This window comes from Lates calcarifer, linkage group LG9 (assembly GCF_001640805.2).
Source record: "Lates calcarifer isolate ASB-BC8 linkage group LG9, TLL_Latcal_v3, whole genome shotgun sequence".
Lineage (NCBI taxonomy): Eukaryota > Metazoa > Chordata > Actinopteri > Centropomidae > Lates > Lates calcarifer.
In genome coordinates this window covers 11,090,538-11,116,868 of record NC_066841.1, presented here as the reverse complement: position 1 = coordinate 11,116,868, position 26,331 = coordinate 11,090,538, and the positions used below count along the sequence as shown (strand labels likewise).

At 41.4% G+C, this 26,331-nt stretch overlaps 2 protein-coding genes across 2 annotated transcripts in view; one reads left to right on the top strand and one right to left on the bottom strand.

The window, feature by feature from the left end:
* The first annotated feature begins 1,603 nt into the window (after window positions 1-1,603).
* oaz1b (ornithine decarboxylase antizyme 1b) lies at window positions 1,604-6,745 on the top strand. The gene is given in 6 exon segments (XM_018685207.1): window positions 1,604-1,804; window positions 4,408-4,459; window positions 4,461-4,547; window positions 5,019-5,191; window positions 5,412-5,497; window positions 5,624-6,745. Coding segments are annotated over 6 exon segments (654 nt in total). The 5' UTR covers window positions 1,604-1,679; the 3' UTR covers window positions 5,755-6,745.
* The window catches only part of LOC108888955 (E3 ubiquitin-protein ligase UHRF2), a 30,278-nt gene continuing 10,479 nt past the window's right edge, over window positions 6,533-26,331 (bottom strand). Inside the window, 14 exon segments of the mRNA XM_018685206.2 lie at window positions 6,533-11,767; window positions 11,855-11,953; window positions 12,256-12,404; window positions 12,652-12,889; window positions 13,037-13,174; window positions 13,412-13,574; window positions 14,061-14,167; window positions 14,265-14,369; window positions 14,507-14,614; window positions 16,248-16,371; window positions 17,408-17,594; window positions 17,680-17,789; window positions 18,070-18,288; window positions 25,983-26,302. Coding sequence (XP_018540722.1) covers window positions 11,621-11,767; window positions 11,855-11,953; window positions 12,256-12,404; window positions 12,652-12,889; window positions 13,037-13,174; window positions 13,412-13,574; window positions 14,061-14,167; window positions 14,265-14,369; window positions 14,507-14,614; window positions 16,248-16,371; window positions 17,408-17,594; window positions 17,680-17,789; window positions 18,070-18,288; window positions 25,983-26,302 — 2,214 coding nt within the window. The 3' untranslated portion in view covers window positions 6,533-11,620.

Here is a 26,331-nt window from a genome sequence, read left to right as displayed (position 1 = left end):
AAGTCTTGCAGTAAAATAAATTGTTTGAATTAGCATGTTTGAAGCTCATCATACCTATTGGAGCCCCAAGTCACCTTTATTGTCTTCACCAATAAAGTGATGAATTTGGTTAGACCTCTACAAACAACGAATACAACTGTGAGCACAGAGTACAGTCTATGCTAAAAAGCAAACTTACAAGCAATATATTAAGGTGTTAAACCTGTAATTTAGGTGATACACACCAGGGGAGGAATAAGTATCCCCATCATTTATATAAGTAAAAATAGCAGTATCCAACTATAAATATTCTATTACAAGTATTTAAAATGTTACTTAATTAAAAGCAGCTGTGCTGCACTGTAAATACTACTTTATAAAAGTCCTGCCTTCAAAATGTTACTTGAGTAAAAGCACAGAGGTACCACCAACAGAGTGTACTCACAATATAAAAAATAGAGGAACTCAAAATGCAATGGCACCTGTCTGTGTTATATAATCATTGCATTATTTTTATTGCTGCAATAACATGCAAGCAGTACTCTGACGATGTAGTTGGTCAAGATGAAGGTGTGTGGAAATGTTTTATATACTGGGGGTAGTTTAAACTATAATATGGCATCGTGCCAATATCAAAAAGTACAGCATTGGAGTAAATATATTTACATAGCACCCAAACACACACACCAATTAACTGATTAACTTTATTACTGACAAAGTATCAACATGGGATTAAATCTGACAACAATGAGAGTTCTGTAATCATAAATAACTAGTAAGTCTTTTGTGTCTTTGTTATAAGTTTTCCTCTGTCCTTGGTACTTTTCCATTAGACGCCCCCTTGTAAACACTCAGTCGCTAGCCTAACAGCAGCTAACATAACGTAAGCTATTTGTTTTCTAGGCTCGCCGTTGACTTGCTAAAGGGAATAAATGACAAGGGCACCTAGTTTGTTTTGACATTAAAAATTAACTGTAACTTAAATATAATGACCATCTTTAAGTGACGGTACTCGAGATATTAGTCGACGTTTTTATTGCTTTTTGACTGTGGTCAGAGGTCAGGGCTAGTCAATTTCCCTGGGTGAAGTTACGGTCATGTTCTTTAGCATCTTTAGCATTCCTGGTTAGCGTTAGCTTGTTAGCATAAGCATGAAGCTACAGATTAGCTCATTTTGAGGCGTAGCTATAACGTTTTCCGCTTTCAAAATAAAACTCAGTTTTCACCATTAAAGGAGAAATGGGGACTTGTAGGGAAATCAAACAGAGGATGATTGTTTTGGATATACTCTGCGCAAGGGATTTGTTTTGCATGGGCAAGGAGCCTTGGACTCATGACCTCAGCTGTTTTAGTATCCCAGCTAAGGGCCCACTGTAGTGGTTTTTGGGAAAAAAAATATGTAAAACTCAGTATATTTCTCACATAGACATTTTGTTATGATAGGATGGTTCCATTGTTTTATAGCTAGGGGTGTTAATGTAGTCACACATGCTGAAAAAAAACTAATATGAAATTCCACTATGTATAAAAACTTTCAAATCTAGTTGACATTTATTTTGAAATGACAGAGGAAGCGTGTAAGTGTCACTGTAGGCAACTTAACTGCTTCCTTTTCTACCAGCTCCAAGTAGCCAACCGATCACTTCCCAGCCGAGCATAGCAGAGAGCAGTCAGCCCGTCGTGTCTCTACCCGAGGCCGGATGGTAAAATCCAACCTCCAGCGGATCCTAAACAGTCATTGCTTTGCTCGCGAGAAAGAAGGAAAACAGCAGTCTTTTACTACCATGGCGGATTTAAGTAGCGGTATCTGTGACATGATTGGGAAGTAAGTAAAATATGAAAAACATCTCACCTAGCTAACAGCTAACCGTGATGTGGGGGAGGGGTGGCTAAGCTAACCCAGCTAGCAGCCCCAGAAAAGCGGAAGTAAATCGCATTTAAAGGTCCACTTTATGTGTGATACATTGGATCACAGATCCACCAGCGTTACATATTGAGACGTCCGTGGGTTTAACGTTATTTCTTAAACTGTCACGTTAAAGGTGCGGACGTTGAGAAGTAACATGACCAGCGTTAAATTGGCTAATGATAGTTACGCACGTCGTCGAACTTGTTACGTCACTGTAGCTAACTCGAGCTAACTACCGCAGGTTAGCGTCAACGTTTCAGTTTAATTAAGGTTGATTAACCTAGTTTGTTAAGGGGATGCAAATAAATAGCTGGTTTAGTTTAATACGCAAGGCAGTGAAAAACATCAGCTGTCAGCAGAGGAGGGATTTATATTTGATTTTGTCTGATCTTCTCGCGTTCAGCTCCCATTTAAATACGAAAGAGATCTCCATATTCGAGAAAAATACTATTTATTGTTAGAAATTCGTAAAAACGTAGCCACAAATGTTTGGATTAGTTGTCTTAAAAAACAAAACCTGTAGTTCATCAGGAGATGACTTAACATTGACTTAGTTCAGTGCTTGTAACATTTGGTGACTCCAGGAAAGGTAAGAGGAAAAAACGACACGAGGTTAAAACACCTGTCCTTTAAGTCGCTAGGTGCGCACGTTTCTGGCCACGTAGGTCTCGTGAGCTGACAAATGGGTCAGGTTGTCTATTACGCAACTGGCAATTCATCGCAGCAGGCCTCGCGACCAGACGCTCTCTTTGTACACGGCGATGTAGTGGCACATGTAAACAGATTAAATTACATAGATCGTCAGAGGAAGAACAGACCGTTGAATTAATTATATTGTCATTGTTTTGATGTATATAGGCCTAGGTAGACGTCGCATAACAAAGGAAGGAAATAGGGGATGGTCTTGGGTGTTGAATGGATTCATAGAAGGCCTTCAAATCTTATTTGAGGGGTTAACCAGGGTAGCCTGTAGAGGCAGCGAGTCATGGAAAATATTTATTTTTAACCCAGCAGTTTCGGTCTTAATGCAAAGAAACATAACTATACCCTGAAGGGAAAGCCTTCGAAACCACAATACTTGGACAATATTAGCAATAGCTGAAGCAATTAATCCATTGATAAATTTGTTGATCGACAGAGAGTTAATCTCCCTAATTAAAGTCAATCAGAAACTCTTGATAATTACTTGGTTTAGTTCAAGGCTGCACCTATAATTGTTTTCATTGTTGTTGAATCTACCAATATTTTTTCAGGTGACTGTTTTTGTCTATAAAATATCATGAAATAGAGAGAAATGCCAGTCACAAGTTTAAGTGCTCAAGGTGATTTCTTCATATGTTTTGTTTTGCTTGACCAAAAGTAAAAAAAACCCAAAGGTGTTCAGTTTACTGAGATATAAAACAGAGAAAACCAGACAGTTTAAAACATCATCTGCTGCCGGAAATTATAATAGGCGTTTTTCACTACTTTCAGACATATGATAAACAAAACAAAGGATGGAAAATAATTAAATAAGCATACCTCTTACAATGTGTATTATAGTACAATAACAGCTTGGTAAATTTCAGCACAACAAATTTAGATTTTTGAAGAGTGGCTCTGAAGACAGCGCAGTGTACACTCGCAGGTTCTGCTAACCACACTGAAATTTGAGTTTAAGAATCTGAGTCTGGCTTTGTGCTTTGAGCAGCAAATACTTTAGGCTGGTTGCCTCCCACCGCATCCTGCTGCACTGGTGCACCACTCTTTTAAAAGTTCTGTTAACAGCTTTGTAAACACAGCGCCATTGTTTTGGAGAACATAAACTGTAAGCGGTCTGAACGAGCACCCAGGCCTGCTGGGGTAACACATGTTGTGGATCAAGCACTTAAAATGTTACTAGCTGGAGCATTTGTGAAGTTTACTGCTTGGAAAAAAATGATTTGATAAGCAGTAAAAAATAAATGTGAATTTTATCACAAACAAAGGGAATAAAAGTGAGTGTATTTCTTTAGTACAAATGCTTAGGCTTTTGCAGTGATGAGGTGTGAGTCAGTGGTAGCATGAGCTGTTCAGATCTAGTCTGAAAAGGTGTCACCACAGTTAACAGTTATTTGGATTTTGGGTACTATAATAATAATTCCGAGAATTAGACTGTGCTCCCTGATTTTGTTACAACCCCAGAATCCAAAGAAAAGTGGTTGTGCTTTTATGTTTGTGTGGATTAGGAGTTAGAGGCTGCAGTTAGTTTCCAGTGGTGCATGAGCATATTTTGACCAACTACACAGACAATTCAAGGTCAGAAATATAATCTTGGAAGAGTAAGAATATGTGCAGTGTGTTGCAGCGTGTGAAATTCCTACAGTTCTTTCTGGCACACAATGACAACATCCATATTTGTCTGTGGAAAGTCCCATGACATTTCTTTGAAACTGTAGTTATATAAAATATTATGTAAGATTTATGAAAATGCATTTTGACACTTGTACACATAGCGAGGTGTTCTGACTATGTCTATTCTCTGCCCCTCTCCCCTCCAGCCTGTCCCTGCACTGTAGTAGTACCCGCGGCCCGGGGCCTCTGTGGTGCTCCTGATGCCCCTCTCCCACCCCTGAAGATCCCAGGTGGGCGAGGGAATGGCACACGGGATCACACTCCTTCAGCTCGGCCGGTCTACTCAGTAAGTCCAGACACACACACACACACACACACACACACACACAGTTATTGCTGAAATGTAGTCAGAGGAGCTATAATGCAGATTTAGAAATGAGGCTAAACTGTCGCTTTCAGAGGAAGAGATGTGTTAAGAGTAGCAGCTCCTCCTGTTTCACTGCAGCCATTTCCTGTCATGTGATCATGTGTTTGTTTACACACCATGAGAAGTCACACCCCAGGGTTTTACTCAATTTAGTCACCCAAGCTAAGCCGTGAAACACAAACCAGTGTCTTTGTCCTGTAGATTTATTCACAGGCTCATTTGCTTTGCTGTTTCAAATTTCCAAGGCTCATGCATGCGTGTTATTATTTTGGCCACATTTCCATCTTAGGTGAATTGTAATCAGACACCAAAGAGAAATGTACAATCCACACAACAACATTTAACATCACCCGTTGCCCTTTTCCCGCATCGTTTGCATTTCTTTCCCAGGACCGAAAGTTGACTGTAACGGAGGAACCAGCAGGGAATGGTCGCCCTGGGATACTCCACTTCCAAAGTCGTCCCACTGTCACCAAGACGATACAGTGGGATGCTGTCCTAAGCAGCAGCGCACTCTATGTGGAGATACCTCTTGACCCTCTTCCTGAAGGCAGCAAGGAGAGGTGAGGACAAGAAAAAGATTTAGGTCTTTATAGTGCCACACTAGAGTTTCAGTTTGGCTCACTTTGAAACATACCAGGGGAAGCCAAAGGCTGTACAATAATCAAGTAAAAACATGTCTAATTGCTAAGCATAAACTAGAGATTTATCAGATTCTTGTTTGTGCCTTTATGTTTAAATTATCAATTTTCTAGTCTAAGCTGCCATCTCTTCTCCCTCCAGTTTTGCGGCTCTCCTGGAGTATGCTGAAGAACATCTGAAAGTCGTTAGCGTGTTTGTCTGCTTTTACAAGAACAGAGATGATCGTGGTAGGTGCAAACAGCCCTGTTTTCCCAGCACACCTTTCTGTCTGTCATAATGCAAAATTATTTTGGTTTCTTTGCCCAGCCTCGCTCTGCATCCTGACATCTTTTCTCCCTGCCTTATTCTTCCAGCTAAACTGGTGCGTACCTTCAGTTTCCTGGGCTTTGAGATTGTGAAACCGGGCCATGCCCTCGTCCCACCTCGACCCGACGTTTTCTTCATGGCCTACAATTTCGACAGGGACTCCTCGGACGAGGAGTAGCCCCACCGGACAGCCCCTCCACCCCATTCTCACTTCCCCTTTTCTTCCCATTGTGTGTTTGCCCACCCCATCCCAGCTTACCCACATACACCACCGTCTGTGTGAAACCGTCGTTAGCTCTCTGTATGCAAGTATTCACCCTCCCACCCCAACACTCTTTGTGTTCAAGGGAATATGTAAGTTGTGCATTTCCTGTTTCCATCATCTATCTTTGTGTTTTAATATACTGATTTCATTGAAGATTAATTGGTGTTGTCACCTAAAAAGGAGGGAACCATTGTTTTTTGAACTTATAATCATATTGCAGTTGTCATAGCTATAAGTTAAGTTCTTATACAGTATACATTTCTTGTCAGGTCTTTGTTTTGGTTATTTCCTTCAACGATAGAATAAGGTGGAGGATTCTTCATTTCTTGAATGTACAACAAAAGGTCATCAGGTTTACACTCGGGTACTCCAGCTTTCTTTTGATTGGCTAAATAATCACTTTAAAAATTTGTCCCATATCTTTGTTGTCTCTGGACTGAATTACAAATCCATTTCAGTGGGACCACTTTCATTTTGTAGCACTAACATCTTCTTAAAAGTATTAGGATTTTTGAAACGCTAATTTGAGCGACAGCCCCAATAATTGGTACTTCATAGCTGAATAGTGAATCCATTTAGACTAGAGGTGGAGTGTAAAGATGAATGCTGTTGCATGTGTCAGTTTCAGGTTCAAGATCCTACGATGAGTGTTTTGGTACAAAGCGAAAGGAAAGTGAATAATCCAAAGTGCTTTTGCTTCTTTTTGCCATGTATATCTGACAATATTGTAGTATTTTGTTTTTGGAGGTTGAAAAATATTGCTGTGATTGGATTTTATTTTTATTTTTATTTTTTTGGATTAGCATTCCTTTCAACTCTTTTTCATGATAGTAATGAGTTTGTTGTTCACCTGCATAGTGGTACCTGTTGTGCTTCTGTGATAATAAAACAAACAAAACAACTATCCGGTGTATGTACTCACTTAACCTCGTTTGCACATTTTAACTAAATTTATAAGCATCTTTGCTTCTTTTTCCCCTATATTCGTTTGAAATAAAATACGCTGACTGTAAATTACTTTGCTGCACAGGTATAAAGCCTGAGTTATCATGTTACTGCTCTAAGGGGGTGGATCCAGAACAAACATTCACCAACCCCATAACCACCTGTGTTGTGATTACATGTAAAGATACAAACACACCCACAGAGTACACCATAAAACACATTGAACAGTCCTTTGTAATAATAATAATAATGTAACTAGCACCCAGCATAATGTAATGTGTGTGGCTCAGTTAAGAAAATCAGGTCAGTTATAAAAGAGCAGCAGGGCATACATCCAAGCATGTTGTGTGTCTTCATACCACCAGGAGGCTCCACAGGACACTGAAGTACAACACATGATCATTGTAAAGCTGATTTTGAATCTGTAAGATGTGCAGCTATGCAAACAAATATGTTTTTCAACCCTATTTTGTAAGTTATATCCCTTGTGGCTCAATTGTTTTTTAAAATTCAAGACAAAAGGAAGAGAAGCCTTTTTCTCTGGAATCCAAATATTTAATAGGTACATATCAAGTATTATTATGACATGTATAAAATTTCAGATCACAATATGAAGCGATGAAACTCCTCAGACTGGCGTATGCTGCAAATGTTTGAGGTTGCCACATAAAAATGACTAATGATTAAAATAGAGGAGAAAGCAACTAAAATGGTAGAAAAATGGCGTACGGACATAGATAACAGTAAGCATTCTAGGAAAATTAAATGTGACTTTTCAAACTTTTTTCTTCAATAGAGTGCAATAGAAATTTAAAAAAAAAACAAAAAAACAACACAGCACTGAAGCCAAGCGTCCACAAGACGTCTAAAAATTGTTAGTACTGTAGGTTCACAGAGAGCAGGAGACAGCGGGAGGGGGGCGAAGGTCACAGCAGAGAAAGAAAGGAGGGGCTATTAGCTTTGCCAGTCAATGCAGGAAGAAAAATAATCTTTGAACAAGATTGAACAGTGGAAGTAATGCACATCACAGTTAGGCTTTGAAGACCATAGTAGCATTTGTACTTGCATGTTGTTGAGAAAAAGGAAATAAAAATCCTGAATGATTGAACAGAAACAAGGACATCACCACAAACAAACAGCCCGCCAATGAAAGGGGGAGGAAGTGTCAGTAACACCGCGGGGAGTGGTGGTGGTGGTGGATGTGATGGTGTTAGTGAACAAGAGGGCTACATTTTCCCATAAAAATCAGCCCGAGTGTTGAAACTATTTTGGATGCCGTATCTGAAACTTCAGCGCGCCGGGTGACCTCTGTCCAGATCTCAGGATCGGTGCAGAGGCTTCTGCTGCCGGCTATGTGCTCTCTACGGGATGAGTTTTTTTTTCTTTTTCTTTTTCTTTGTTTTAGTTCCTATCAGACCTGCCAACCCTGAACATTTTAAAGTACCATATCAGCACTGGAAAAGATGCAAATCTTTTAGCTGCTCAAGATAGAAGAAAACTTCAGGAAAACAGAGTGGAGCACAAGTATAACACGTGCCTCTGTATTCAGCAATGTATGGAAATGATCCTTCGAGTCACAAAATAATGTGAAAAGTACAAAGGGGAAGGTAAAAATGAAAAGTAGGAATATTATGTAAGGTCCTCTTTGTTGAGGACATATTCTTACATAGTGATTAAAAAAGGTAATCGTTTATATAAAGCTTCCAAGTGCATTTCAAAGATACGGAGGGGGCAGTTTTCACTTGTCGGGCTGAATCCACTAGACAATAACCTATAAGAGAGGGTAAACAATAAACACATAAAAACATGTCTTGCTCAGGATTCTGGCCCAAACAAAAGTAGTTTAAAAAGAGTCAAGAATTAGTCTCGAGCTCTGTTCAGACTTGCTGTGAGATAATTAAAGTTGTGTGTCTTTTGGTCTGCTGCGTCTGAGGAAAGCACACACCCAACAGACCACGGTATGTCAGTCATGATGATCTGGGAGACGTTTCTGATGTTTCTTATTTGTCTTTAGGTTACGCACTGAAGCCATACGGACACTGCTGCAGAAAACTGGTTGACTGATGATTGACATTTGTTTAAACATTCAACTATAATGTAGCCAGAAAACTCATGGAAACATCCTAAGTATCCCAGGCGTAGACCCTCTGCGGTGTAAGATCTTACTCCTTTATATGTCACACATGCTCTATCATATAAACATGTGCTGTATATCCAAATCATATCCAGTTGCTCACACTGATCATCTAACAGCCTATTCATTGGTGCATTAAATGATTAAACCAGGCTTACTATTTATTTCACTCCTCTTCTTTTCAGTGCTAAAATTTCTGACTATGGGGTGCTGTGTAGGACACAATTCAAACTTTAGCTTGCACATAAGCACAATTTTCTGTTATATATATATTATATATATATTCAATGTTTTACTGTATCCAAGTGTAATGAACCACACTACCAACTGAAACATTCAACTGTGCATTAATGAAACTGTGTCATTCTCATATGCACCAGTGAACTCTCACATAAGCACTGTTGAAAACCTCTCACAATGTTAACAAGCTCTCACTTGTGCCATGTACAGATATGTATCGCTTCATTTAAAAAAAAAAAAAAAAAACTAGAGTGAATACGATACCTGGTTTTCAGTACCAGCACTAAAACAGCACCATGAGAAGTCATCCCTACAAAGCAGTTGTAGGAAAGACAGTGCATTTCTGTTTAGCTTATATGCTGTATATTGGTGAGCAATGCACATACTGGCGGCATCATGTTCATTAGAAAACTCAGGGAAACAGAAATCAGTGGCCTTGTTTTCAGGTCCAACCATGACAATCTGAGACAAACCATTTTCTGGATGTAATTTGACCAAAAAATTAACTCACAACATCCTTGTTGCACAGTCAACCATCAGGTTACTGAAAAAAAACAAAGCAAATCAGATCGTGCTGAATATAAATACTCTGAGCTCTCCGGTGGACATTATACAGAGTCTTACAGGAAGAACAATGGCGGATAAGTATCTGCTGAGCACAATATATGCTAACCGTCCTTGTGTGAAGTCCTGCTTGATTGTGGTTGCTTGGTAACACCAGGGACGACCACAGTGTGCCCTCTCAGGCATCACTGAAATGAATGTGCGAGCGGCACACCTTGCGCTTTTCAGCCATTTCAGAGAACTAAATCTTTGTGTGATCTCATGTAAAGCTTTAATTTCCATTACATCATTAGGGTATTTCTCTGTTAGACAAAGAAAATACTCATCTAATGTGTAAAGAATTGTTTATAGTCAATATCATCTGACTGAGGAAGTGAAATCATGAGTGGGAGTATATGTGAAAACACATATTAATGTGAGAACTTCATTCACGGATAATTAAATGTCTTAACACTAATGTTTAATAAATTATTTCAACAGTGTTGGAGGTTTCAATAGTGCTTATGAGAGAGATTCAGTAGTACGTGATTGTTTATCTTATACAATTATTTTTAGCTACTTGGAAATGGAAACATTGCTAAAGAAAGATCATAATTTGGTACGATCTTGTTTGATACTTCACAAGCATAGTGTCTATTGGATCTTATGTTTAGCTGTGATTACTCAACAGTAATGACCTTTTAAAAAGCACATCTCTGAAGATTTTTTGCCCCTGATCTGTTTTACAGCCTCACGTCTTTGGTATGTTTATGAAATCCATGTCAATTTCTTTTTTTTTTCTTTCTTTCTTTTTTTTTTTGAGTCCACACAAAATCTAAGAAGAGAGAGTTACACCTGTTGATCATTGTTGCATTCACCAAGTAAAGTTGTGGCTCTTGCTGGAGCCAGAAATCCTCCAGCACTCCAAACAAACTGGACACAGCTGCCAATTTCTGTTCTCTGAACACGCTCTGAAAGTTACCCCCGGTGAGACGTTTTACTATTCATATTAGCTCAAGGCATGGCAATGGCGTTTTTCCAAGTGACACGAGTAGCGAGCGGGATGCTATCAAGTGCTCCCGATTAACCTACAAAATGAGTCTGCTGCGCGTATCAGTAATAAAGTGCTTCAAGGTCACAAAAGATTGTGTGCTTCATTTCATATACAAATACATGTCCATTCTTGACTTTTCAAATTTAACTTGGTTTAACAGGCCGACCCGTGGGTGTCTCTGCTCTGCTCGGCTCATTGTGACTGTCGTACAGGGGGGTGTTACCTCATCTGTGAGTCCTCAGTAACCTTGTGAAACCGCCACTCCCACTGTGCCTAAATCACTGTATTAACCTAGCACCTTTATTTGCCAGCAGAGCGAAAACACTCAGCTCAGCATTTTGGTGTAAAACTGCGTACATGGTACACAAAATGCGTACAGGTTGGCAGGTATCTAACGGCTGATTTCATGATATTGCTGGGGGAGGAATATGCACTCAAAACGATGTACTGTGTGTCGATTAATGGAGCCAGTGGACAACACAGTGGAGGGGAAAACTAATAAAATGAGCTATGATCTCGAGATGGCGAGTGGGTGCGAGAGTAGCGGCTCTTTTTGTGCGTTTTTGTGGCAGGAGTAGGGAGGTTAAAAAATGTCCTTGGTTGAATTTCAGGCTGGTGATGTTAATGGAGACAGTCCAAGTTCAACAGATGAGGTCAGTCCCTACTGAGGTTGTTTGTGTATGAATGATTGTATACATAAATGGCTGTATATGCAATATACATTTGCCCGTGGGTAAGTACAGTATGTGTGTGCAATGCATTTTAAAGTGGAGCTCTCGGTACTTGACGGTATACGCGGGTGCACAGAATGGATGCTTATGTGCGTGTATGTACGTATTCTACTTAGAAATGTGATTTCGACCTCATCGGCCCTTGCTGTAGCCGGGAAAGAACTGGTCGAGCAGCATCTGGAGCATCTTGTTTTGGGTCATGACGTAGTCCTTGCCCAGGTCGTGACGGCAGGCGGGGCAGGTGTACACCTTTGCTCGGAACGACCGCTGGAGACAAGTCTGCGAGAGAGAGAAAGAGAAATTCACACACGAAACGCGAAGAACGAGGGATTCTAAAGCTTACGGATACATCCGCTCTGTACGCACCTTGCAAACGTTGTGTGAGCAGATGGTGGTGATGGGTTGGAAGGCCAGCTCCTGGCAGCACACGCACATGAAGATCTGCTCCATCTTGCGCAGGAAATTCTTCATATGTGAACAAGGGAGAAACACATTCAAGGACAAATTTATCTCTACAGTCTTATCCTGTCAGAAGTGTGTCAGTGATACTGCCACTTTAACTAGCGCAAGCCTACATCCACCTCTGCCAAACCAAACTGTGACTGACTGGAAATCAGGAAATCAAGAGGAAGCTGACTCAGGCTAAGATTTGAAGAGGAAGGGGGATCGTTTTCATGGATCAGTGAAGTTCAGAGAATTCCACTGCTGTGTGAGATGCTTTGTGAACACAGTGTCGAGAAGATGCGTTAGCGCGTCAGGATTCGTACCGGTCCCTCTTTAAGGTGTTCCATGGCTTCATCCCAGAGCTTCTTGTTGGCTGTGTCCTCTCGGATCAACTGCCGCTGCTGCTCTGACAGCTGGAAGGTCTCCTCTATCTTCACCCGTTTAGAGGGAGGCTCTTCTGCTGGTGGCGTTTCTGGCGAGCACACAGAGATAGAGACTGAAAAAAAAAAAGCAGCTACAGCTGAAGTGTGAGAGATAATAACGTTTACAGTGGTGCGTGCCTGATGGGAGCAAAATCCTGGTGGAGTTTTTAGCTGATAAATATCAAATATTTAGAAACTATCTTAAAAGAAGTTTCACTGCTCACGCCGTTCTCACCTGTCCTCTTCTCACAACACCTTGTCTGACCTGCTTTGAGCTTCAACTGTGAAAGCACCCACCACTATCTCTGGTTGTCTTCTGCTCTCCATTACTTTGAGGCTCCTGCTCTTCTTCCATACTGGCCATCGGCTGCATGTCCTCCTCCTCCTCATCGTTTTCCTCTTTCTCCTTGATCTTGCGTTGTCTTCGTGGCCTCCCCCTCCCGGGATAGTGCTTGCTCCGGCCGCCGCGACCGGGTCTGGCGCAGGCCTCCTTCTTCGTCTTGTTAGCCATGGCCGCCAAATAGCCCGGCGGGTACTGCGGACACACGGGGGGAAAAAAAGGCATGAGAATCAAGCAGACTGCTCTCTTATTTCCATGGAGACAGATGTCCCCTGATGCAAGAATTACTGCATTAGGGGATATCTGTAGGTCACACACATGCAGGCACACAGGTGGGCTAACCTGAACAGCAAGGCCCAGTTTCTTGATCCTCTCCAGTCCTTCAGGTGTCCACGGTGCTGGTTCCAGATCGTCCCGTCTCAGCAGGTACCGCCACACCAGGTAACCACACTTTCCAATCTCTGGCCAGTACTTTACCACCTAAAATTCACAACACGCAACCAGAGCAGCATTAAATGCATCAAATTCAGAGCTGATTTTGAGTGTTGAGTGTTAGACTTATTCCAGCTACTCTCTAAAGTGGGTTTTGGGGAGCCCCAGATTAGTTACAGCTGTAGGATTCTGGGATTGATTGCCTCTCTCACACTGGCTTTTGACAGTCTTCACTTGATATAGGGAGATTCTGGTTTACAGCCTCCAGCGAAAATGTGTCCGTACCTTGTAAATACCATCGTAGCGGTTTCCCTCCTCAGGAGCGTATTTGCTGATACGTCGACCTTTGGAACTGCGCACGACCCTCACCGGCTTTCCTGCCCGCCAGTTCCTGGACTCTGCCCCATCTTTGTCATTCAGGGGTGCATCGCAATTTAAGGCCAATGCCCTGGAAGGAGTCAGGATACATGGGAAAGAGATTTGTGTTTACCAAGTCTGACTAAGGATTAGGGATGTTAATGAATAAGTTATCACTTGCTATTAAAAAGTTAATCCCTTAAGCTTATTTATTTGGAAAAACAAACAAAAAACCTGTAGTAAAATCTGTGAGCTTTACCTTTGCAAAACTACTTCTTCAGAGGAACCGCAATAAGATTCAATTAGAGCAGTGAGGCTTATTTGATTTCCTGTCCTGGGATATGATGGTTTAACTCAAATACCTTTCAGATAATGCATCACATGAGTATCTTAAAAAATAGTGAAGGTTTAACTATCTAAGCATGACTAAACACACAAAGAAATTCAGCCTCAACTGAGACAGAGTTCAGTAGAAGACATTGTATGTTTTCAAGACAATTCTATAGTCCTTTAAGTAACGAATCATACCCATAGGATCAAACGCATGTAGCAGAAAGGCCCTCTTCAAGTGTCCTACCTGTTCATGTGTGTCAGAGTCTGGTCAAAAGAGTGCTCTCCGATCCGTTTGTTTCCTGAGAGGTCACGACCCCCACTGCCCGTGTAGGTGAACTCGTCTCCCCGGTCCTTCAACAGATCACATAAAGTGGTAGCCAAGTGAACATCCGAATTCACGAGGCTGCGAGAGTAAAATATCCTTGAAAACAAAATACAAATGACCCACCACTTCATCCTCAAACCCCCCTGCCAACACCAGTGAGTAGGAGCCATCGTTACTGCGCCCGTGGATACCGCCCACATGTGGCCTGTGGACACCTGCCTCACTCACCTGCGGGGGGTAAAAGGATTTTAGATTATGCTGATAACATTTAACATATAGTCCACAATGATACTATATTGACAGTACATAAAGTATAGGATGGGAAACTACTTGATTTCTTGGTTTTATCTGTAAAGACAGCTAACCTGTACTCTGAATTTCCAGGTGGTTCCAACAGGAATACCAGGTATGGGTCCATAGTGGTTTGAAGGAACAATTGTGCATTCTTTAGTACGCCCCACACAAGCCATACCCTGCAATTACATCAAGACAGCAGACTCTAAGATATGTGCACAAAAATATCATTAAAGGTCCGCAGGCATGTAAATGCCTTTAGATCATAGCTATGTAGTGCTAACAGCAGGGTGATCATGTGTATGTCAAATCTTGCAAGGTATTAAAGTGGAATTTTGAGGACGAAGGATGTTTTACTCTCAGAAATGATAAGTGTTCCATTTTGGAGGCGTACAGGACATCAAAAGGGAGGATACAAAAAGCTTATAGCAGAGACAAGAATTTTATTTTAAGGGTTATACAATTGCGATAATGTGAAAGTCGAGTATAAATGCTGTGTGACTCACAGCACTTAAATGTGCCCAAACACACAAGCCAGGCTGTTTTCAATTAGTCCACAGAGAAAGGGAGCATTCTGGTAAAGAAAGGAGTTATTTTCCATTGGCAGTTCCAGGAAAGTGGCTAAGTCATGCCTAATGGCATTGTTCACATTACACCATGGAGCAGAGCATCAGGGAGACAGCCAGGCCAGGATGGAAACGAGCCACACAATATCTCAAAGTGTTGCCATGAGAAGACTCTGAGGAGATTTTGAGGAAAATATTTAACAGTATGCTTAAAACAGATGCTTTTTTAAACCAAATTTAAACACATGTCAGCTGTCTCATTTTCTGCCTCAGCAACTAGAATAAGGTAATTTTGCTTTTTGCCAACTAAAAGTAAAATGTCTGAGCGTACAAAATTTCTGACCCTGGAATCGTGAAAACGGAAATGAGGAGGTGTACAAAGTGTTCTTCGGTCACGTTATGATTATATGACAAGATAATAGTCAATAATACATTAATATCTAGGCATTTGCAACCGAATGTTATGACTCACGCCGACATCACTAAAATCCAGGAGCCTGATCTAAAGTTAAGTAAATATTGAGTAATGTTGACTGAATCAGAAACTTCTGATCTGATCACCTGATCTGAGAGAATGAGCTGCGGTGTGCCCTGGCTCTATGTGAAGGAATTTCAGAGTAGCACACACAAAACGTCTAACATGAAACAAACCATTTATCTCTGATCAAGCACCACACGAGACAGAGCAGGCGGCAACTTAGAGTAAATATTAAACACATTAATACTCAAGAACAAACCAGCTTGCAGGGGTGAACGTAATAAAATGCACGCGCCTGTATACAAACCTTGAAGAGGAAGTCTACAGCTGCTTCTTCTTTTTTTTGAAATTAAGTATTCTCAGTAATCTGGTTGTGATCTGATGTTTTTTTTTTTCAGTTCATTGCTCACTGCAGCAAGTGTCACAGCGTAAAGCCGACTGGTGAGAAATGAAAATAGTTTTTCTATCTCTTGCACTGAGCAGGCAACTTGAGCCTACATGTGCCCAGTATAAGAAATAGAGGCATTTTTCTATTATTTTGGCATTTCACCGATGGCAGACTTTTGGAAAACAATCTGGAAAAAGTTAATGTTGCTGAAAAGCTTTTGACACAAACTTCTTTCTCATATTTATCCACGTAGCCTTTGCTCCTTCTAAGAACCGCAGGCTTTCTCTCAGGGTTGCTGTTCTAATTTACTCTCAGTCTTACAGAGCAGCTGCCAGTCCACCTGGTGAGCAGGTGTGCCTTAGGCTGCCCCTGGGTCTCACCTTTCCCCAGTCCCTTTGACTCTCAGTTGTTGCCGAGGGCATCTTGGCTTTCTTCTTGCTGGCTTTGAGCTTCTCTCCCGCCTTCACCACCTCACTGGTGTCGTTTTTACAGGTGGGGCAGTACCTGGCAGAGTGAGAGGAAATGCTTTTTGTAGATGTAGGCAGGTGTGTGTGTGTGAGTGTGGTGACAACTAAGCCCTGGATAATGAGGTGAAGATGCTGTTTTAACATCTAAAAAACCAGCAGTTACCTATCTGTGTGGTTGCATTCAATACAATCGAAGATCTGTGCTTTTGATGTACGATGTGGAAATTCAACAAAAACAAATGGGCATATTACATCAGACCTCTCAAATGTTTCATTTGAAGGATATCAGCTTTTCCCATCAAACAAAAGATTCAAAGTCCCAAAGGCAAGATTGAGCAGATTAAAGAACTTATCTGTTCCTCAGTCTGTAAATAGGCTTCAGTGTACCTGTGTAGACACTGAATATAGAAGTGAGCAATTAAAGCGACTGCACTGCACCTACTTATTGGCGAGGTCTGATGTGTGTTTATCTTTCATTGTATTTTTTAAATCTGAATTTAAGGCATCTATGTATGAGCATGATTATTTTGGAAGCCAATCATTCTGCAATATGCAACTTACCAAAGTGTGACGTGGAGATTTAAAGCCTCCAGCGTACACACAATAGATATCTGGTAATGAACCTTTAACATGAAAAATATCATCATGTTCATTGATTATAGATTTTTCAATGAGGTAAGTGTGGATATAATGTTAAGAATTCTTAACAAGGTAACTTTTTTTTTTTTTTAGAAAAACCACCAATCTGTTATCTATGTAAAGCAACACATGATGCAGGAAACAGAAATGGAGGGTGTGGATCTTCCTCTCAGCAACTGTAGCAGCTGCCAAAAAAACCAATTACTTACACCCTCATTTCTGTTTGGCATAGACATTGAAAGCTGCTGCATTAGATAAACGCACACCTGTGACTGCATTATGTCATTATTTTATATTGACTTTAACCTCAATTACCACTTAATTACTGCTTAAATGCGCTCCAGCTCACACCAAACACCATTAATCAGCCTTTTCAAATGTACTGCGTATCACAGGATCTTGTGGCTAATTGCTCAGCTACGCTCTTCCCTCACCAGTCCTCGTCGTCTGGGATGGTGGCTAGCGGCGGGTTGAGGCAGTAGATGTGAAACGCCATGTTGCACTCATCACACAGCAGCTGCATGTGAGCGTCCTGCTTCCCGCCGCACACGCAGCAGGAGCAGAAGCGACACTCGGCGTCAGGGTCGGCCTTGCAGTGCTTGCACTCCGGCCCGCTCTTCCCTGGAGCCGAGAAGAATGAGGGAAACATTCATGCGCGTGTGAACAGAAAGCTGATGATGATATGGTATGGCCCTCTGATACATACGCTTAAACTGTCCATCTGCAGCTGAGAGTGCACGAGCCCCTGGTTTCTCCACCTGGTAGATTTCATCCAGAAACTGAACCTTGCAATCTCCGATCACATCTCCAGGACCCCTGGACCGAGGGCGAGAGACACAGACATAGGCAGGCAGAGAGACAAAGAGAGAGAGAGAGAGAGAGAGAGAGAGAAAGAGATGAAAGCACAGGAACAGAAAACCAAAGAGATGTAAAGATATGTTATTGAGAGTGTTACAGACGGATGTAAAGGAGACACACATCACACATTTTGGTAAGCAACAAAAACTACGACTGGCAAGGCAGATGTTTTAACAAAGAAAATAACAACAGCGTTCGTCCAACGCGTCACCCTCCCACCTAGGAGTAAGATCCTCACCCGAGGAGGATCTTGACTCGGAGCTCCTTGTTGGTGCGAGAGGTTTGGTTGAGGGCTTGAACCTCGGCGTCGAACCAGAAGCCCCTCTCATCTGGTGTCTCCATATTGTAGTTGACCATCACATGCATGCCCACCTGGAGCTGGTCCCACCGCAGCAGGGTCCTCGCACGCGGTCGCACATCCACCGGTCGCATCTCCACCACGCCGTTCTCTGGGTAGCTGGGGAGGAAAGAAACAGAGAAAGTGGGAATGGGGTGGGGTGTGGCGGGTTTAGGTGTGTGAAATATTTATGACTGCTGTCATCACCCTGGTTTTCACACAGCTGTCTTATCTACTGTGAATACAGTCCTCGAGAGAATAACTGTTACAGACACCTGCAGCATTTCTTGTCTGTAAAAAGATGGTTTTTGAATATTTCACCATGAGGTCCATAAAATAAATTTGCATCTCATGACAGCTACACTTCTCACCCAGCCAATGTGTTTTTTGGGAATTCAATAGTGCTCACTACGCATTAGCTACATGCACCATCAGATTGTTTGAGCTGCCTGTTTGAGCGCTTGACGTCAAATGTATCCTAATGAACAATGTAAAAATCCTCAGGAAAACCTTGCAAATTTAAAGCCAGTAAAAAGCAGCTATTCAGAACAACGGTGTTCTGTGAAAACAGATGTGAATAGAAGCTATTTAAACAGCTCAATGCATGAACCCACTGGCTGCTCTACCGCAACATAGATCTTCCTGTGCAGGAACGTGCAAGTCCATGCACGTCGACTGAAGTCCACACAGAGGGGAAAAACTCTGCAGTACAAGTGGATTTTATACAGAAAGCAAATTCAGATAATAAGACTCAGAAAGCAACTGAAACCTGTTGAAATTCTGTCCAGAAGCGTGTGATGGTGGGATGACTTGTTGCCCACATTAATTATCAGTTTATTCAAATGTGATTTCAGCCACATGATCTGTCTTCTTCTATCAAATTAAATATGATTATCATCAAAGCAGAGCACAAAATGATGTTGTTGTTTTTTTTCCCTAGCTTAATTTGCTACAATGTTTAAGCACAAGTCTATTTAAAAAGACAAGCCAGGCTTTTAGCTTGAAACTCCACTAGAAGAAGTGAAACAAGGCCAAACATTCTTTTACCAATAAAAATTTAAATTTAGATTGGACCAGTTTTACACATCAAGTCTTCAGGGCAAATTCCACAGATACAATGAGAATTTTTTTTAAATTCTACACAGAAAAACATACATGACTTTGCTCCATTTCCTAAACGTTTTGTAGATTTTCAAGGACTTGCCTCTATGTAGCATGAGACATTTGCACACAGCAGCTGTCTGACGGGGTTTTTGAAGCCAAGTATTATGATGGATTTTCACCGCCGTGGCCTCCTTCCAAAGTTAATTTAATACAGCAACCTTACAGCCATTGGCAAAACAATTTTCTTGCTGGTTTAGTAAAAGTCAGACCAGTATTTTCCAAGTTATCATGTACGTATAGACGGGAAATCAGTCCACAGCCCTCTCCAAATTCTTTTACTAAATTACACATTTTCACTGGACCCCCCGCCCCCCCGGAGTTGTTGTTTTATAAGGGAGCCAGACAGAGCGGAAAATGATCATCATCCTCCACAGTGGCAACGTTATATTAACTGTATAATGCTGTTCGTCAGACATTTAAGAAAGCAAGAAAATCCCAGTCTGGTTTGATCAAGCTTGAGTCATCTACATCCTGAGTGCAATTTCTGGGAACCGCTGCACCCTCTGCCCCAGTCAACAGTAGCACAGTTAGGTGACTAAAGATGACCAACAGCCAAGATAAACACAGAAGTACATGACAGAGTAAGGTTGAATAAACGTTCCATACAATCTAAAAATGTTCGTCCTTTCCCAAGTGTGAAATGGCTGGCAAACCTGGAGTGGATGTAAAGAGGTTAATTGCACAGGCTTCCTGCCCGCCAATCATAATTAAGCTGTGAGGATCAGGCCGGACTCAGAGATGAATTGACAGCTCGCCTGCTTGCCAATAGCTGGAATTATGCTTACGGATGAACAATGTGTTAGCACTGAAGTTTAACTGCACAACGGCCCGCAAGCCCAGGTCTCCTCACACAGTGAGAGGTGAAGGGGGAACTAGAGAATTGTGTGCATGAGCGAGCAGCATGTGTTTGCATTTTCTTTTGGGGGCTGAGCCTAAACCGGGTACTTTCTGCACGGTCTGCACTGACGCAGAAACAGTGACTGACTGCCTGTTGAGCTCGGGCTACAGTTGGCTAACGTTAACTGCAATGCCCGACATTTTAAGGTTTTATCCCATCAGAATATGCACCTATGCTTTGCCTTGTTCCTGACAAGACTGTGCTGCATATTTTAAGCTGTTGTAAATTAGCTGGAGAGGGCCCGCAGAGACAGACTGTTAAAGAGTTGTAGCACACAGCTAGCATACTCCCAGTAAGAAGAGGCCGGGGCACAGTGCAGGGATTTCCTTTTTTAGGCCCAAGGGATTACTGCGGTTTTTGGGTAGGGAAGGGTGGGAGGGGTGGGGGGTTTGAATACAAGCAATACAAACACATGCAGACACACACCAACATGCACATGTGTGTACACACACGCACACACAGTAGAGGAATATCAACCCTGGGAGCACAATGGGACTCAGCATGAACAGAAGGGGAACACGGAGCAACACAAGGGGAACAGAAGTACCAGAGTTTAAGACCACACAGGCTCGGACTGTCTGCGCTGCTACACACTTGTGAAGATCAAGCTACATATGCCCCAGTAAAAATAAATAATAGCATAAAATGACAATGTTATAAAACTATTGTAAGCTGGAACAAGTTAAAAGGCCTGACGTTATGTAAAAATGATGACTACATTTCATTTTGTCAGAGGGGACGTTTAAGGACAGACGCTACAGTGCAATGACTGCGAGAGTAAAGTATGATTTAATTCCATTCATAAACATGCAAAAGGCAAAGGAAATACATAATGGCTACACTACAATCACCCCAGTGTGGAAACATGACTGTCCACTGTATTGAGTCATTTCAACCTCTGCAATGTGAAATATGCGTTTTAAAACCCTTGCTACTTTTGTCTTCGTTATTTTACCCACACTGAACAATTACTAACTGATTCAAACTCCCAGTCAGATCTGGCCGGAGCACAGATGTCAACAAAATGCCTTCTGGTAACTATAATCTAATTTATAAAGACTAAAAAGAGAAAACATGTTCAACCGTTCAAACCTGAGATAATACAATGACCAGAAGAATAGAAAATGCTGTGGTCTGTGTTGAGTTGGATCATTTTGGCCCTGAAAACAACTGCCAAAGATTTTGGAAGTGATTCAACGAGAGACATCAGTACTTCATGCAACTGCCCATGGCCGATGGGTGGAGGCTACTCTCTATGGACGTTGCTTTCAAGTTCATTCCAAAAATGTGCTGTGTGGCGGCCACTCCATTTATCTTATTTGCCCTGAATGTCCCTTAAACCATTTATGAACAATTCTAAAATGTTAAGATATTAAAGCAACACTATGTAACATTTTGTTGTTACATAAAACAACATGATTTTTTAGTATATATTGTGATGAAGCTATGTACTGAGAAGGACATTTAAAGCAGATGTATACACCAGTACCTGTACCTGTAAACAGCTAATAATGCTCAATACATTGGCCTGAACACTGTATCAGTTTAGCTGTGGTGAAACACCTGAACACTTGTACAATGAAATGTTTTATCTGCTGTAAAATGTCTTGGCATCCAAACAAAATGATTTGCTTTCTATATTTTCTCATAAATTTCAACATTACATTCATAAACAAATGTGTTTTACTTGTTCTTAGATAATTCTCAAACATGTCCATCTCCTCCTTCAGGCTTGCTGCTACACATAAACATGTGCTGTTTCCTCTGGTAACAAATACACATTGTTTTCCACTGAAACTGTTTTTCCACCTGCAGATATCACACACCCTAAATAAACAAATCTGAGCTGCAAAGCCTGAAGGTCTGAAATCTAACATTTGCAGCATCAGTGCTAAATCTCCACACAGAGTTAACTTGACTATCCGCCTACGCTGTCACAGTGGCTAGACCCAAAGTCTCGTATTACAAAGTAAAGTGTAACTTTCCCTGGAGTTGTGGGAAGAAGGGAGAAAGACTCTCAGGCACCGAAGAGGTAAACAAGACACTGAAATCATGTCAACACTCCTATGAATGCATAGTGTACCTAAATGAAATTTAGAAACATATTTAATCAGCTGTGAAACTGAAACAACATGACTTATCGAAAGAAGAGCTCTCAGAGCCTCCTCTGTTATGAAACCATCATTAACGTTGTGTGTGCTCAGTTGAAGTCCCTGTAAAGAAGGAGAAATGGAACAGAGAAAATGAGAAATCCTCAATTTACTGATAAGCAGCTGAGTTAAAAATACTCTGACACTAAACAAGCTATCTGAATATAATTGCTTTCTCAGTAGCAAGGGAAAGTGACTGCAGTCTCTCTTAACCTCGGCTTTGTGCGTAATTGAGGCCAAAATGAGAAGCTTTAACTTTTTAAAAATGTGTATCTAAATTACTTTAATTTTAAGATGAGACAAAATTTAACTTCAGTCACAAGAAGCACACTAGAGAAAAACTTCAGGTATTATTAAAAGGCTAGTTTGCTGATGTTCAACCAGAATGTGATCTGCTGTGTGCACACACACATATATGTCTGTGTGTGTGTGTGTGTGTGTGTATGTACAGGGCCACCAACATCAGGGGAACACTGGTTTAGCTGCAGGAATAATTTGTTAAAAAGACATATTTATGAAACATTTATATGTCACATAAAAGCTGCTTTTTTAATCCTCCTAATTTTCCTTGACATAATGGTTGAAAATAATCTTATTTCTCTCCCTATAATGCAGAAAATGGTTCGGTCTGTCATGCTTTACATACAGTATATAATTTTTTTACAGAAGCACTAGCAAGCAATTTTAGTTGTATTTTTTAAAATATTTTTTAAATGTAATGGTTCCTCTGATTTGGTTATTAAGGATGTGAAAATTTCTAACTCTAACTCGACTAAATGGAATTCAGTGATAATTAATTTTACAATTTTCAACAGTGCGTTTCCTACTGTGACATGTAAAAAAAAACCCTATAAACTACACTGTCAAAAATTGTATTCCTTATAAATATGAGCCCAAATTTAGCATACTAAACTGTATATCTGCCAACATATATACACTCATACCAGTATAACTGTAATAAGTCACCTAGTGCTTTGCCTGGGAACAATCAATGACTGCTCTGTGCGGAAAAGGAGACAGAGAGTGGGCGAGTGAGAAAGAGAAACTAAACTGAACCCAAACTTCATTTCATCCTTATTTCATTGTCCTTTGGTAAATTAGAAACTGCAGCAGATAAAGCTGTCAGCGGCACTCAGGTGGCAGCCGTGCTCAGATAATGGCAAGCCAACTGCCACAGCTTTAGATCCTGGTGAGATCTCTTCCACTGCATATGTGGATCCTCGCTAATTAGAAGACGGAGCCCATTTAAGACACGCTTATGCTTCTCTTTTGAGCAAATCCTTCCCAAAACGCCAATTTCCCTTTAAATAGCTACATATCAAGAATGGTATAAAATAATAATAATAATAATAATAATAATCTGGGTTCACAGAGGACATTTTGACATTGTAGAAAAAGCCTGGGTGTTACTGAAACACTTGAATATAATGAAGCCATTGTTAGTCTTACAAGTCATGACACTGTGACAGTGAGCCAGCATGCACAACAACAGAGCCCTGAGACTGAAGCATTATTAATTATACTATTTACACCTGTCCACCCTGACATGTAAAATGCCTTTCACTGGGCAAAGATTTCGCTAGCAGGGGGTGAAAATGCTCCTCTTAGCCCCGCCAACATGTGGATTCTGAGAACTTGTCTGGGATTTGTCTGGGGCTAATCATGTTGTCTAGCAGTCGCACTGGAGTTGAGCGATAGGGACAAATGTTATGTTTTTTTGGAGACTTAATTAAGACCAAGTCTATTCCTCATCCTAGCACATCGTACAAAGGAAGAAATCATTTCATTTTAGCCAGATTATGTCACAGGAAACCGATTTTTTAATCAGTCTGTAACTCTGAAAGAAGATGTCAATATTCCATTTGCAAATAACAAGTATATAAGTCTACTCAAAGGCCACATGGGCATAAATTATATATGCCCATTTTATGTCTATATTTGTTACTCTCTCCACTGAGAATCTTAAACATATGCTGAGCTCAGCCAAGATTTAACCATGAAACCATATCTGAGTCTTGTTATGGAGCAATGCACACACATTGTACACACACACACACACACACACACGCCACCTCAGTTCCTGGGAGCAGCACAGAGGAGGTTCTCTCAACATATCGCTCCCTTTGATTTTGTGGCTCATTACATTCTGCAGAAATGCCATCCAGAGCGGCTTCATGCAAAAACATGGCGGTTCCTTTCGTAGGGCTAGTTTTCTCTGTCTCAACACTATGCAGGCAGGTGTTTACGGGGGCGCGGGGGGTGGGGTGGGGGGAAGTATGCGTGTGTGCGTGGGAAGGCAAAGCAATCTTACCCACCCTCCACTTTTCTCTGCCAAACAAAATGATGGGAGAAACCTGGAATGGCGTGCTCAGGACAGAGAGGGGGATAGTATGCATCTAGTGGAAGGCAAAAGAATAAATTAGACGAGTCGCCAATAAAACAAAAAGCTGAATATTTAGATCTTTGTAGTTTGTGACTGTTGCTTCTCAGCGGCACAAACGCTGGGCTTGTTTTCGTGGCTCAGTTGGTGAAGACACAAGTCACATATTACTGTGGCGTCCTGGGTTTAAAACTAGCGTGGGACCTTTGTTGTCATTCACGTCTCCCTCTTGACTGTCAGTTATCAAATAAAGCAAATGAGGAACATGAGGCAAAAACAATAATCTGAATAAACCAAAAAGAGGATAAAAAATTAAAACGATTAAATTTAAATAAGAAGTGGTGTGTGTTTTTGGATAGTCCCTGCAGGAACGCTCCTGTCCTGTTGCAAATGAAGAAACAACAAATAAAATCAGAATACCGGGGATTTGGAAGATTGAGTCAACGTCAACTGGGAATGATGGCTGCATAAAAGAAAACACACATTTACTGCTCAACAACCCTTGATTCAGTTTCTCTGGTGCAACATCCCATGACAGACACACACACACGCGCACACACACAACACGATAGACGCAGTGAGGAGGCTATGTCTCACCAGTGGCATGTTCACAGCAATTACAGACAAAGCTGAAGGAGGCAAGCAAAAGAAGTAATGCTCCTGAGAACTCGTGAGTTACCATGGAAACGTCGGCTTCTGAATGAATTTGCTGGAAACGGGGAGCGCGAGAGATAGAGTCCAAATTGTAGCATCCACTACACAAACCCCCTCTCTCCATACCCTGGACTGCCAGGAGAAAGCAGAGGCTGCTATTCCCAGTGCCTCACTGTTACTGATGCTTGCAACCACTAGTATGTATTTATGTTTGGTGGACATTTTTATCTAGAATGTCACACAACAGCAGCATGAGCGAATACATTTTTAACATGGGCACAACTAGCAAACCCTATTTTCTGTTGTGCCATAAGCCACGGTGTATGCAGTGAATAAGGCGCACAATCAAACTTTCCTATTTGAGGTGCAGCACTGTAAATTCCAATCCTGAACAGCAATTTACCATCTAGGATGACTTTAATTCATCTGAGCAAAACGCTGCCATAGTGACACTCATCTCCACTGTGCACTTTTATTGAAACCCAGTATAACTCGATTGTTGTCACTGCAACTGAGGCGAGTTCAGTCGCAGCAGAAACGTCCCCCAGCATAATGAGCCATCACTTACTCGTCGTATTTAATGTGGTAAATTACATCCTCTTCTCGCTCCTTGCTCTCCGTAGCTGCTGTAGAGTCTGTCTGAGAGGTGGAGGCTCCGTTACTCTCCGAGTTTAACACAACATTATTCCTGTTACTGTCTATGGTTTGGCCCTGGCCATGGGCCTGTCCCTGCTCGGCCTCCAGCTTTCCATTAGTCCTTTTTGGGGGCCGGCCCACCTTGCCCTTGGTGGGCGTTATCTGTCCTTTGGGAGCGCGTGTCACATTTTCGATGCAGGCCTCAAACCAGGCGCCAATGCTGACGTCTCTGCAGTCCACCAGCTCGTTAATCTGAGGAGACACAAAGACAAAAATAACAC